We start from the raw sequence: 15611 nt of genomic DNA, 5'->3' as shown, positions 1-15611 counted from the left end.
CAGAAAAATTATTGTCCTCTGGAGGGGAGAAGCCTGATACAATGAGAAATTCTTTAAGAGCAAGAACCAGGACACCTGAGCAAACTCTCTTCCTTCAAGGAGTGCTGTGGGGAACTGTTCCTCATGCAGGAAGTTTTATTATTCCAATTCATTCCAGATGCTTAAAAACAAAAGGGTTTTCCCCACTTTTCCTTACTTTTGGAGACAGCACTTTGTTTGGAAGCCACAGATCAACATAATAAATGTTTTCTAATGGGATTTTTTGACAGGCTGTGTATGTCAGCTTAGTGGCCCACTGAAAGCAAAGGTGTAAGCAAGCAGCTGCTGTTTGCCTGAGGATGGGGTTTCTTGCTAGGTGGGTTTGCCAGCCTCTGCCATGGCATGCCTTCACTCTGGCTCCAGTGGAGTGAGTACTGCACTTACTGTGCCAGAGCCACACTGAAAGCAAAATCCCACTCTTCCCTCTTCCCATTCCCTGGATGATTAAGAAGGCTGACATAACATAAAAAGGCCACCCCTCAGCCTTGTGAGGGTGCCAACTATTTACAGTCTGTCCCCCTACAGAAAGACAATTAACTTGCCTGGTGCCAGATAATCTCCATTTAGACTGCAGGGTGTGTTTGTTGTTGTGGGTGAGAATGGAGCACGGCCAGAGGGACAACACAGACTATTTATTTATATACTTATGCAGAGAGGAGAAGAGTGAACAAGGACAGTCCCTGGCTCAAAAGATGTAACAGCAGCTGGAGTCTGACCACACTGTGGGAGTGGGTCAGATTCTGCAGCAACTGAAGTTCCACCTTTCTTCCATACAGTCACCCTTTCCTGGTGGGCAACAAGTGGGGTGTAGACATACACAAGCCTTGAGTGGAACACAGACATAATGCCACAGGTCAGGTTGGGAATAGGTATCTCAAGTAAGGTTTAAAAATCAGGAATTTCTCTTCTTCTCCAAAATAGGCTGCAATATTATGACCACATTACATCTCATCATCACGGGGTTGTCCCCATTCTGCATCTTGTAGCAGCATATAAACCCACTGCCCACACCCCAAACACACTCTAGGACACTCTTACCTTCTTCCTCTTCTTTGCCTTCACAGCACTCTCTTGCTTTTCTTTGGGCTGACTTAAAAAACACTCTGTAGGCTGCAAAACACATTAAAAAAAAAGAGGTAAGAAAAAAAGTCACCAAAGGAAGGCGAAGGAGGTAAGAGGAGATACAGAAACACTAATGCTGGGCTAGGAAAAAACAATTTAAACTGAACGTCCCTACCCATAGATGGAATCAAATCCTTACAGCTATATGTATATAAAGTAATTTTGGAATTGAGATTGCTGTTGCAACCAAGAGAGGGAATAAAAGAAGAGAAAATTGAAGCATTCAGGGTGCAGTCATAATTCCCTAAAATGGTGAAAAGCAGGCTTTGATACATTTAAAAAATCAGGAGGAAAATATGAACAAAATTACCACTAAATTCATATTTTTAATCTCTGCTGTTGTGAATGATAATTTTCCTAAACTTTGCCAGTAGTGTTCTAAAATAACTGGGTCTAAGGTGAGCCTCCAGACAGTAAAAATAAAATGGAACTGGGCAAGATTAATTAGAAACAATCATACTCTGAAGTTCCTTCTACACCTGTAATGCAAAATTTAGGAAAACATGTTTCAAATTTGTCCTACCCCATTCTTGCTTTGACTTTTCATAGCAGGCATGGTCAAATACACACAAGAAAAAAAAATACATGGTGCTATCATTAACCCTCTTTTGTGCCTGAGTGAACAGGCTGAATTGGTCCATTTGTACCAGAGTCCCTGTTCAGTAATCCAGGGCTAGGATTTGACTGTAGCCACCTAAAATTGTCCAAAACAGAGGAAGCAAGGCACAGACTTCTCTTGTTCTGAGTGTGGCAATTCTCTTTTCTTTTGCCTTCTTGGGGCCTTCTACCTAATGGAAGTGCACATTTATCTACACAGACAGGCTTTGGAACTTAATAAGTGACTTAATGAAAAGCAATGGCAAAACAGGCTGAGCTGCAGGAAAATGCTCCACACCACTGTGATGCATTTGGCTGCAAAACTCTGCTCTTGTGAGAAAATGTGCAGAAGACTCATCACATGGAACATTAAAAAGCCCAGGAACAGCAAATCCAGCACTCCTCCTTGGGGAAAGCCTGAAAGAAAAGTATCTGTGGGAAAGGGAGCCTAGCTGAAAGCCAGAGAAGCTGCTCCTTTGTTGCCTTGGGAAGGCAGCTCCAGTCAGGCCAAGGGGGACAAAGGAAAGCTAAGAGGAGTTCAGAGTATCTGGGCCTTTCTGAGCCCTCCTTGCACTGCCCCACCTTTACAGGAGGACACTTCATGGCAACTGGTGCTAAATGACCCAACCCAGCACACTCCTGCCTTTCCAAGCCCACTCTCACAGCCTTATCAGAAGCATTTTTTGAGGTTTAATTGTTCATATTATGCCTCCATTTCTCTTTTCCTCCCCACTCCCCTTGCTAAATTAGCTATTCAAACAGGTAACCACCATGCTCAACACAAATAAATGACCTCTTACTCTCTGTGCTGTGCTGCAGCCCCAGCCACTGCCCTTGCCAAGGTGGTGGTATTGTACAGCAGTGGCTCTGAAACTGGTTGAGGATTGAAATGAAACTTAGGAATTACCAGAGAAGGTTTGGCTGGGGACTTCCTACAGGTAAGTAGCAAGTAGGCAAAGCACTCTACAACTACAGCTGGAATGTAACACAGCCTGCATCAAAACCCATGGGAAGTTGTGATAGGGATTCTATCTTGCCTCAACAACAGAAATCTGTCCCTGTGATTTTCTCAGGTATAAACAAAGATTATCATCACTAGAAATGAAGGGAATGACTGCAAGTGGAAACTCACTTTAATTAACAAAATTGTTCCAGAGTTAATATAAGTTTTTGCTTTATTTTTGGTTTGTTGCTATTTTAAAAATCTCTGCCCTGACTCTGATTCAAGTGTTTTTAAAACACCACCATACGTTTCTTCATTCCTATCCCTACCATTAGCATTCCCAGACATTGAGACTGAAACAGAGCTACCCTCTGCTCTACTCTTACACATCCCAGCTGTCCATAGATACTTAAAGGCCATTAGCCAGGTGTTTTAATAATAAATTTTATGTTCAACATCATATTTTATGCAGAGAACAAGCCTTTGCACTGCTTCAGTCAAGGGCTACTACAAGCAATCAAAAAGTCAGAGAAGGGCCAACATGAATTTCTGTCCTCCAGCAGAGTATGATGGTTCCCTATCCCAGTGGTGCTTCCAGCATACTGAAAAATATCACTCATTCACTTTAGGCACATTTCTCCCTTCTTATACATCATGAACTGCTTAACATAACTCTGCAAACACTCACCACTCCTATCTGTATGAGAAAAGAATGAAATGTGCCACACAGCTGAAAAAAATTCTCTGAAAGAAAAAACTTCTCACTGCTAAGCCTTCATTCAAATATTTGAAAGTACCACCAAGTGCCATGGCTTCTTTTTTGAAGGCAGTATGTAACCCTTTCTTTCAAAAGCCACAGAAACAGCAGGCAACACAAGCACACAGCAGGCTTGCAGTCAAAGCCCTGCTTCCTCAGAGAGAAGCATGTTAAGACTCAAAATTGCCTTCTTTACACTGCATATGTATATTTAGGCATAACATAGTATGCCTAAATTATTAGCCCAGCAATAGTAAATCCACGTTATTCAGACATTAAAAATAGTGACATAAAAAGAGAAATTTTGTGGTGGTGAATGGCTGTAAACTTACACGTCTTTGATGATCTGCAGTCTAAAATATTTCAGCATCTGATCTATCCTGAACTTCTGACCCTTATCCAAGTATTAGTAGCCTACCTACTCATGCAATAGCTCTTTGCATGCCACCCTTAAGAAAAGGTCATTTGCATGCTTTTCTTATGCAAGACACAAAGCAGACAACCACTGTTTTTTGACACGGCTCCCTCGTGCTCTGTGTTTTTATGCTATTTTTACATGGAAATTCTTAAAATGCAGAAAACAGGAAATTTGTGCCGAGACTAGTGATTTATGAACTAAAATGTCATAAATTCCTTGTTTGTTAATCACACACAGAGCATAAAATATTTCCTGTATTATATTTCTAACATGTTTTTTTTCTTTACACGCTGCCAAAGTGATGGGAAATTCAAATGTCGAGTGAAAACAGTCTTGCATGTGTGTGAAAGTTTACATTCCAGGTCAGCCACATACTCTGACTTTTGGAGTTTGTGACAAAGTAAACACATCACTGCACCACTCAGACTGGAGAGAGATCACTCATTCCGCTGTAAGCCCAAGCACAGCCTGCAGACTAGGAACATGGATGCTCCTAACTCTGTTGGGTTGTCTCGTGACAGGCTATCAGGTGCCAAGTCCATTGCAGAACAACTTCCAGCCTCTGAATAAGGCAGCATGAGTAAAATGGGTTTTGTTATTTGCACCAGAACTACCAAACCACCAGCTTTCCATAAATAACTCTGAATTGGTATGTCTAAAAGACGGGCAATAACCCATCCATGACTTTGAGCTCCCATAAAGCATTTCCCTCTTGCAGTTTCACATCTAAACATCAAATTACCTGATTCCAACATGCAGGCTGATATTCTCTATATGACAGAAAGAGCAGTGGCAGGTGTTCTGCTACAGCTGAGCAGTGCCAGGCTACCTTGGTAAGTAACATGTGTTGGCTATCCTTTCTAAGGTTCTCATAAAAAGGGTCAAGCAACCCTTCCAAACAAAGTGTCTTAATCTACTTCTAAATGCCTAAGTGAAAATGGTGATAAAAGGTGTTTCTATAAGAATTCTCACTCCTCAGCATCTGACCCCCTGCCAGAGCATGTACAAAGGCAATACGGCTTTCTCCTGTATTGCTTGGTTCTCTTTCCTAATCAAAACATTGATCTCATTCAGATATTTGGATCACTTCACCTTTGGTCTCTTTGGAAAGACATCCAAAAGCATAGTAATTGCTACCATGTTGTTTACACATCTCTGTTACAAAAAAAGAACATCCCTGCAAATGGCTTTCACTTGGGCAGCTGCCTAGGCATTACAGAGTGAATTTACTATTGACCTCGGGGTCAAAATTGATATCCATAACCTCAAGGAGAGATAGCTTCCAATGTAATTTTAGCTCTCCGACAGCCACTCAGTCAATTCTCCTGGGTGGTATGAGGAAGGCAGAACAAATTTACCTTCAAACAAGAAACTTCATAACATCAGCCAACCTCTAGATGACTTTTTCCCTCAAACTGGGGTGATGCTGATGTTCCTTGGCATACTGAACAACACAGTTCCTCTTGGCATTAAATGAAGGTTTTAGCAGTCCAAGGGTAAGAAAACATCAATCCATGAAGAGCTAAATTCTTTTTCATTTGGACCTTGAAGTGGGGACATGTTTGGGTAGATCATCTGTATAACAAGTAAATATAGCTTTCCAGACTTTGTGTGTGCAGGGAAAGGGAAAAAATTGCAGGGAAGGATACTCAGTAGCCCCATCCAGGCTTGTACCACTGGACAGTCACTTTATAGGACAGGCCTGGCAATCTCAACTCACACAAAACAATTGTGAAGTTATTGCTGAAATGTACTAAAATGTGACCACTTCCAAATATGGCAATATAATTAAAAAAACCCCAAAAAACATGAACAGATCAGAGAGAGTGAAGAAAACTGTCCCTGTACTGAAAAAAAAGACATTATGTTTCCCTATGTGTTATTGTTGTGCTAAACAATTACTTAATTTACAAACCTGCTTTCTTTTCTTTTTCACAGCAGGTTTGGATTCTGAATCTTGACATGTTGCTGTCCTGTTTTCACTTGCTTTTTCAATAGCTTCATCATCTGAAGGATCTAATCAAAAACAAAGGAGAGTTCTTGTTACTGTTTTTCAGATCCATCTACCCATCTTTGCATTCAAAAACAGGCATAAATCTCTAGATGAAAGGTTGTCACCATAATACAATCTCATGATTGGCAATAAATACAGCTGGTAACAAATACATTTTTCTTGCTAAGTTTGCTGATACTTCTTTCAAAATGAAGTTATTTCCTCCTACTAAAACAAGTCTTGCAGATGAAGGGAAAAAAAAATCAAGCAAACACATAAAAAAATGCACAAAATCTCCATTCCAAACTCCCAAATGCTTTACTGACACACATTAAAGAGGAAAAATTACAAGAGAGGTATAATGTACTGTTGCATAAAAAATACACACACTTCCTGCAAGTACATTTTAATTGTGTCTCTTACTTCAGCAATAATTAGACAAAGGCACCACTCCCAAAGTTTGAGCGGAATGTCCACAAGACTAAAACACGCTTATGTTTTAAAAGACAACTAATGAAATTTTCGTGTCTCTACCCATTCTTTTCTTCATCTCTTTTATCTACAGAGAGACTTTGGGGAAAAAATAAATGCACAGCAACAGCTCCCTCCAACAGTGCTATAATAGTGCTTTAGATGCATTCAAACACAGACTTTTCTACTGGGGACTGAGTTACTTCCCTGATTATTCCCAGAAGTGTTTGCATCCATCAAACTGAATTAATTCAACTTCTGTAATTGGAATATAACTGCCCAACAGGTATTCTTCAAGACCAAATTATTTATTTGGAAAAGAGAGGAATAGAATGATTTTTAAGCATCATCCGAAGTATAGATGATATAACTGTATCTATGCATCACTAGCTGTGAACAGAGTAAACTGATGGCCAGAGAACGTGAGAGAGAGAAAATCAGTTATAGCTGGTATTTCCAAATTCCATGTTGAAATAACTAATTACTGAAAAAAGGGTAAGTGAAAGGATACATGAAAAATATGCAAAAGAATTTAAGTGAAAGGCGAGTAAAGGGATGAAAGGGGAGAGGGAAGACTCTCTATTAATCCACAAATGTAGCATTATATATTATATAGCAATAAGGCAGTGGCTTTAAAAATCCTAATGTGACAGAATGGGGAACAAAATGGTACATATCTATTCCTAGAAAGATACCATCTCATAATCTTCACTCATTTTTCCCACCTTGAAAAGCCTGTGTCACAGTCAACTCCCTAAAGCTGGGGTCTGACAGCTGTTAGGAGTTCAAGAAAGTTTAGGAAGTTGAAAGAGAGTAAAGAAAATCAGGGAATGTTTTAGCAGGTTGGTGCCATTTCTAATGAAATCTTACTTGATATGGACTAGATTCTTGGCAAACCACAAGAGCTTTAGAAAGAGAGCAGCAACTGAGAAGAGAATTTGTTTTCTGTTCAGTAAGAGACTAAGAGATTCCCAAGTGACGAGGGTAGATAAATATGTTAATGAACTTAATTAAGACCAAAATAAATGCCATGGAAGAAATGACAGCACTTGTTTGCATCTCAATATAGGATGCAGCCATTCTGAAATCTTAAAATAGGAATTCACCAAGAAAAGCCCTCGCTTTCCAGCTCCAGTGCAAATGCAGGAATGCGTGCAGCAAGTGAACATTACAGCTCAGCTGACCTGTCTGTTTCCTTCTCCTTGCAGACACAGCCTCAAAGCAGAGCTCAATGGACTGTGGCCACACAAGTGCCAGAGCCCAGGCAGAAATGATGTGCCTAATCCTGTACAGCACAACACGTGGCAGCAGGTGAACAGGGCAACAAAGAAAGCTCAAAGTTTGTTGGACAAAGCTTTTCCTTTCCTTACATTACAGAGCAAATATCTTTCTCTTGAGGATGTCCAAGTGCTCCAGTACCATATGGCTGTCCCTGCACAGCAGCAGATCTTTCCTGCCTATTCCTCTCCAAAGTCACTGAGCACTTATGTCCCCCAGCCACTTTGGAATCTCAGATACAACACTTTGTTAGAAGAAGCTGAAAAATCACATCACTCAGCATACTCCAGAAAATTCAAAAGGTGTCTTGGTAATTCAGCATTACACTGGCCATTACCATGGCCTTGCTGTCCTGGGGATCACCCTTTCTCTGGCATATTTATTGTGCTATATCTTGGTAGAGCAGCTTCTGTATTTAAGGGATCCATCACTGATTTCTGTCTCATTTGCCCTGACTCCAGAGATACTGAAAGAGTGACCAACTTTAACACACACCAGCTCCACATCCCTGGGGTCTTGCACACACTGCATTGAAGCAGGCTGTGGAGAGCTAATATAAATGAAGTACATCAAAGAAATCAGAATTGCCTCTTCATCCCTTTTGCTCACTGCATTTGAGCCCCAAACACTGACTCCAAAATGAATTTGTGCATGTTTCACTGAATTGAACTGCTGTGTGAGCTCTTTCCAATGTTTCACATTGAAAATAAATGAGAATTGCATCAAATAGATTCAGGGGAAGCTGCCAGTGATCTGCAAGCATTCCTTCTAAAATCCCACTTGGCATGCTCTGAAAGGCAAACAGGAGTTGTGTAAGTCTTAAATAACCTCTTCTCTTTCTCCCAACTGAAAGACATGCTGCTAGCAATAGCAATCTAAAACTGGACAAATGGTTTCCATGATCTGAAATAGCCTGACAATGTACCACCTGTTCACTGCTCATTTGAGTTTTGGACAGCACTTCATGGTGCAACGTCCAGTGCTCTCAGCAAGAAGTGAGAGAAGAGGGCACAGACTCAGATTCAACAAACATCAGTTCAAATTTGAGCATCTTTCTGCAGTACCTGAATATCTTTATTTCATACAACTGGAGAACTTTCTATCTATTCCAGAAACAATCAGCCACGTCCCAGTCAGGACAGCAGCTCATCTCAAGCTGTAATTGTTTGTGACACCATGTCAGCTCCTGTGATGACAGGAGCATTTTGTTGCAGGCATCAAAGTACCACAGGCCAGACTCTGCCGTCCATGCTCACATTAAACTGTGTACCTTTCTCTGCAAATAGTTACCTTGATGTCAGTGGGGTTACTCGCAAAATAAATCATAACTTGATGCAAATCTATGCAGAAGCTCAGAGATCACAAGCATGTCTGTAACAGACCAGCACTGTCTGCCCCACTTTGAGGTGTTGAGCTTCCCAGGAGACCTCTCTCTGCCAGAACAGGAGACTTCACAAATCCTCCCTTAATAATAAGCTGGTGAAAATGCAGAACCTAACTGATTAATAGAAAGTTGACTTTCATCTGGCTTGAGGTGCAAAGGAGTGGGCAGGCAGGCGCTGACAGGACACACTGCTTGCAGGGCGATGCTGTTGAGCACAGCAATTCTCTGCCTCTGCTTCCCTGAGACTTACACCATTTACACAACCACAAGGTCGTCCAAGGCATCAGAACAGTCACAAAATGCTCTCAATACAGAAAAATAAAGGGGACTTCCACAACTCTCCACGTGTTTTGCTTTGGTATTACATCAGCAGCATGGCACACACTAACAGGCTTCCCAGCCATGAAGTATTTATATTTGATCTTATTTTGAACCCTGCAAAAATGGAAAAAGCCATTTCTGCTTCACACATGCACACGCACACACACACACACACACACACACAGACTTCTTCATTTATATAAATCACTGTTTAAAATCAGCCACTGCACTAGTTTCTAACTTCCTTCAAATTTAGTACTAACATATGCATGTAGTGTAAGTACATAAATATGTGTACTATATACACATGTAAACACTCATGCTAACACATACACATCTGCATGTTTATACACATTCACATAAAAAGTACAGAGATATTTAGATAACTTAACAGGTTGCCTTTAATAATCACCTTTATTAACTAATGTATTCACAACTAATTAATATTTTTTCATTATTTACTGTGGTATTTTTAAAGGCCATAATGATATAGGATGTAATGACATGTGCTTTGATGTCAATGCAATTTTGTTCATACAAAATAGCTGGTATATACAAATTTGCACTCGCTAGACTGATTCACAGTTACTGAGACTTCTGACCTTCACATGCCACTTTGCTACTCTGAAATTATTAACACAGGAGTTATAATGACAACGACATAAATAATTAATTCCTGTAAGAACTAAGGCTGACTGAAAAAGTGAAACTCTTCTAGGCAGGACACTTCCAATGCCCCAAAATAAGCAAGAAGTTACAACTGAAAATAATCTTAAAATTCTTTGGGAAATGCAGGTTGTGGTTTGAGCCAGCCTACTACTGAAATAAAGATAAATGCAGCTCACAGAAATTATGCCAGCCATGGGAAGCTTGTTACAAGACAGGAATATGAAGAAAACAAAAGGAGCTTTTTGAGAGTGGAAGGAGGCAAGGTTCTTAGAACTCTTCATAATGTAGGAACAACCAACATGTAAGTAAAAAGAAAACTTGGAATAAAAATATGGTGTTTTGCATACATACTCAAAGATAAGTGAGAGAATAATTTCTGTTAGGTGTTTTTTTGCTTTGGTTTTGGTTTTTTTTTGTTCTGGAGCTAAGCAAGATCAGGCTTGATCCGAGTCCAAAAGGCTCCCAGTGACAGAGTCCAGTACAGGACAAGTTCAATTCTTACCACTGAATTAATCTCTGTGACAAAATTTGAAGGGAACCTGTTTTACATGCTCACAAGGGAGAATCCCTCAACTTTTATTTTATGTATTTCCCTGGAATCAGACATACTCTTGGTCAGAAATCCCTGGTTTTTTTCCCTTATGCTTTCATCAGGGCTATGTATCAGTACTGAACTAGAATTACATGAGAACAAAGTTTGTACAAAACTTATTATGCCCCCCCACCCCTTTACCCCTTTCTGATTTCCATCCTTCTCTGCCTTTTCTAAAACTGTCTCATATCTGAAACCAGATTTTAAATAAACCTCTGTTTCCTAATTTTTTAAAAGAAGTTCAGGACACTGTGGAAACAGGTTTTGTATTTGTTATGCTCTCTTTCTAGTTTCAGATATGTTACAGGAAATTATGTGCTTGTCATTGTTCTGTAGGTGGGCATAGTTCAGTTTGGGTGTGCTATGATGGATTAATTTCAGGATGATTTGTAACTGGTATTTTTATTTACTGGTTGATTAAATTGCTCTGATCATTAATCTGAGGCAAAATACTTAGAGTGCTCCCACCTCTAAATTCTGTAGATTGAAACACATTTGATGCCAATTAAAATGCCAAGTGTGTTGGGCACATCTTGAGACTTTTCTTAACTGCCATTTTTTTTTGGGGAGGAAGGGAGAAGAGGGGTAGAGAAAAAATAAATTCTGAGACTTGCTTATTATTCTCAGTTCTGCTATTAAAAACTGGCCTTAATCTTCAGTGAATCAGATTAAGTAATCTCAAGGTCAATGCACTACCTGGAACTTTTCTCACTGCATCTCTCCTGCATGTCCCATCAGGTACACACAGTGCAAGGTCAATTAAATTTCTGTAAAGTGTAACAGCTGTCAGCAAAATTGGCTCCCAAGTCCTTGTTCATCCTTGCTCAGCTGAGAGGGCTCCTGTTGCCAGCAGAGCTGTGCTGACCACAGTAGCTGGGCTAAAAGTGGCAGTGACAGTATTTTCCAGCACACCCCTACGGTGCCACTCCTGGAGGCAGCAGAGGACACAGGGCTCAGGCGGGTCCTGCCTTGCTGCCCACCAGCACCCAAAGAGCACATGAGCTCTTCTAAATGCAGCAGGCCTGGCTGGTGGGCTGGTTAACTAAGAAAAGAGGATTAACATACTTCCCTGACAAAAGGAGAAGGAGGTACAGAATTCAACATTTCACACAGTCCAAACCATCTCCTGGACAAATCCCAAATTACTCAGCTGTGTGTCACCAGCACAGCTAACCCCAAAAGGAGGATCTCTTTCATGTCTACCAGGTCAATCCTCCCTAAATTCCCTCTCTGTAGGCAGTGGACAGCTTTGAATTTTCCTGTTGAGAAGGCTATTAATAGCTCAGATACCCTGGAGCCCATGGTGTAAAGCCAACTGGCCAAGCAATAGCCATGAAGCTCTTCTGGGGACTTCCAGACCATGGAATGGCTAAGAATGCAAATTTTATTATTAACATGGTTCTTCGGATAAATTGCTGGCTATTTATCATGGCAATACTTTAGAAATTTCTAGTAAATGAGATAAAAAATGTTAAACACAAAAGCTATCTGTCCTTGGGAAGATCACCACATAACCATTGCATTAAAAATAGCTATGACAGTGTCAGCATCCTTTTCTTTTCTCAGATTGCTCTGGCTAAATTAGAAAGGGTCCCCTGGCAACTCAAGAAAAATAAGTAATTCTCCCCATCACAGGCATGCATCAAGTGCAGTGAGTGGCACAACTGAGAAATCTAGATGACACATTACAGAAAAAAATCCCCAAACAACAAAACATCTCCTTACCTACTTGACTAAGGATTAGCAAAGTAATTTAAAGCAGAGTAAGACAAGACCTAGTTTTAGAAATCAATACAAGAACATATACTCACAAGAAACAAAAAAATAGTATTTAATTGTATCAAAAGACATATTACAGCTTAATGGAAAACTTAGGCAATTTTTGCAGTGTAGCTTTTGCAAAATGGGCACATGAATCAATGAAGTGCCTTCATTCATAAGGCCTTAAAATATTTGGGTATTTTGACCATTTAGAACTAAAGAGGGAACACTGAATGCACTGGTACCTGTTTGTTATTGTCACTAGGAAGCACAAAGCTGCACAGAAAGCTCTGTTACCAGTTAGCAACCATTCCTCTCACTTTATCAGCCTGCTGCAACAGAGGACAGAGCTGCCTCTGCTCAGGCTGAGACAACCTCCCTAAGAATTACACATGGTGCCAGTGCTCCATCATCCCAAACCATCCACAGCCGCCCTGGTCTGGGCAGTTCTGCCTTCCAATCCCTACAAACGAAGGAGACCCTTCCCAAAACAGGTGCATTCCAGCACAGCAGCAAGTTTTGATGTCTGCGTGGATGCCTCAAAGTGCAGACTTCACCTGACAAGGTATTTGAAAAAAGATATTTCCAATTATCTTTGGAAATATTGTGAGGCCCCCCTGAGGGGCAAACAGCGTGGGACTCAGCACAAACACAGTCCTCTCAAAGATTTAAATGAGCTTCAGCTTTGTCCTCACAGGTGACATTCAGAGAACATAAACTTCTTCACACTCCAGCCAGGCTAAGCCTGTGCCAAGCCACCCTATAGGAATTCCCTGTAACAGCTCCTAAGGACTGGCCAAAACTTGTAGTACAAAATCAAAGACAACATTCTTCAGGAAATGCAAACCCTTTCCTGGGGTAGTTCGAAAGGCATTTCTAGCACAAACAACTGTTTGTGCCTGATAAATCCTGTGACAGGATGGTCAGTTTAGGTTACTCTTCTTCACCCTGATGGATAATATAAATTAAAATCACTGTCTATTCAAGAAAAAAAGAATAGGTCTTAATATAATAATATCAAGTTAATTTTCATTATACTCTGATATGATAAAAGAATGGGTTTTTATCACAGACATAACTATCTGCAATGCAAAGGATTTTCCACAATACATTTCTAACAATTACATCTCCCCTTATTTAAACACTTTAATATTCAAAACAGGCACTTACAAACTAATTTTTGACATGACTTGCTGACTGGGAGTGAATTAAGAGACAAAATACAGGGCATATCAGAGAATAAGACCAGAAGAAATCCTCTGTTGTACATATGTAAGCACAGGAGAATAAATTTCATATGGTTGAGATTAGGCCCAGCTTGTAGTACAGCTACAGCCTCGCCCTTCTCATAATTTCACTTTTTCATTGTTATATTTTACCTGTAAGACAGAAAGATGGTAAAAAAGCCACAGAACATGACTGATCAGAGGTAAATAGTAGGCTGCTCCCCTTCTAATAAGAATTAACTTTTTCACCTGCTAGGTAAAGGTTGAATACTTATGCCTTGGACTATGGAAAACAGCATCACCAAGGTAAGCAGAGAGAACTCAGTATTCATTTAGTCACTGGAGTTTAAAAACCCATGGTAAGCAAAGGACAAACATGAAGATTTGACATGACAGGAACATGACAGGTCCTTTTACTGTTTGCCATCCATTTTAATTTCTTCATTATGAGCTTGCCAAAAAAGAGCAACCAGAGACTTCAGCACAGGGTACAAATCAGTTCTGTTCTTTGTACCCTTCACCAATGGTATAATGAGTGAAGGCTGAGATAACATCCACAAATCACTTCAGTCTACTCTTTTTCTTTTGTTCTCTCAAAAACTATCCTTCATGCTAAAACTTCCAACAATCTTCTTATAACTCCAAGTTTAATTCAAAAAATATTTCTAGAGAGATGGGGAAATTGGAGACTGTTTTGTTTAATCCTGTGCAACAGTTTATGATCATAAGACAACATTATCCAACTCTAAAACTCAGAGGAACAGGGCAAGCCAGGATACAGTTGACCACACTGGAAACTGTGCCATTATGGTTCACAATCTCACCTTGTAAATGCTCAATGGGATATTTAAACAACCACAAATGTCTAGGAATTTGGGGTTAATCAAAAGAAAAAATAGCTCACACATACTAGTTACAGAATGTTTAACTGTGTTGAGGGAGAATCCCATGAGCCTGGCTTGAAATAAGTCTCAACCCCAACACAGGCATCTGGGCTCTGGAAAAGTCAGACCAAACTCATTCCACAGGAAATGCTACCAAAGAAAGCTGGGCAGTTAAAAACTGTCAACAAATATGCAGAAAACCCATTCAGAATTACAAGGAAAATACAAGAGCTCAGGAAAAGCTAGGCACAAACTAGGGCCAGACTCTATTGCATTTTCCTCTTCACCGTGCAGACAGAAAAATTAAAGTCATCCTAAAGAAAACTTGAGTGTATACAGCTGTCAAACTAAGCACTTTTCCATCCATCTTGATGAACACATACAACCACTTTTAAAGCCTTTCCCCCTTCTTCCAGGAAGTTTGCATCACTGGGGTTGGTCATGCAACATTTAGAGCACTGTACACATGAACCAGTGCCACTCTATAAAAACTTCCCCGAAGATTAACTCCCTGCCCAAAGCCAACCAGTGTACTATTTGTATGAGCAAGAAATCACTCCTTCTCCACAATATTCCTATGGGAGAAGTGCATGGCCCAGTTCCTGCCAAAGTATGACTATGCCTGTGCTTAGCACTGTGATTCCTTCTTTTTCTAAGACCCATCTGTCTTGTATGGAAGCTGCTGTTTGCTGCAAGGGTGCAAAGCTGGTGAAAAAGCGGGTGAAAAGTATATTACTCGTGCTGGGGAGGAGTATATATTCCCTCCCTTACCCTCATCACCTTTCCTGGACTGAGCGAAGGGATCTGTGCTGAATTCAATATCCTGGCACTAGAGAGAGGGGTAGAATTGCAGTGGCACTGTGGAGCTGGAACTGGGAGGGTTGGTGTGGCTCTCATGAGGGCACCACCCTGGAGCACAGGCAGCACAATGCTATCCATGTTTAGTGATGTTGGTGACCTGCACATTCAGAATTTCACTACTTACTCAGTGCTATTTAATATATACCTGTCTGGATGTGGACTTGTTCCTTTTTCAGGTCCTCTCAAACACCAACATTCTTTATTTGTTATAGTATTAATTTCTGACAAACATTTATTCATGTTAATGGGGAAGAAATAGGTAGGCTGGGAGGAAAGATGAACTTGGATAGATCCA

General features: G+C 40.4%; 1 protein-coding gene across 9 annotated transcripts in view; it reads right to left on the bottom strand.

Moving 5' to 3' along the window:
* CMSS1 (cms1 ribosomal small subunit homolog) overlaps positions 1-15611 on the bottom strand; it is a 256935-nt gene that overhangs the window by 14551 nt on the left and 226773 nt on the right. For 8 of the 9 annotated variants that reach the window (XM_064410765.1, XM_064410767.1, XM_064410766.1 and 5 more), the window contains 2 exons: positions 5792-5892; positions 1078-1149 (listed from right to left, as the gene is read on the bottom strand). In XM_064410765.1, coding sequence (XP_064266835.1) covers positions 1078-1149; positions 5792-5892 — 173 coding nt within the window. The remainder of the gene's footprint in view (positions 1-1077; positions 1150-5791; positions 5893-15611) is intronic. The other variant, XM_064410762.1, reaches the window with a different exon arrangement.

The sequence above is a fragment of the Passer domesticus genome, chromosome 2 (genome assembly GCF_036417665.1).
Source record: "Passer domesticus isolate bPasDom1 chromosome 2, bPasDom1.hap1, whole genome shotgun sequence".
Lineage (NCBI taxonomy): Eukaryota > Metazoa > Chordata > Aves > Passeriformes > Passeridae > Passer > Passer domesticus.
The sequence above is the reverse complement of the archived record's forward strand: the minus strand, read 5'-3'. Positions and strand labels throughout refer to the sequence as shown.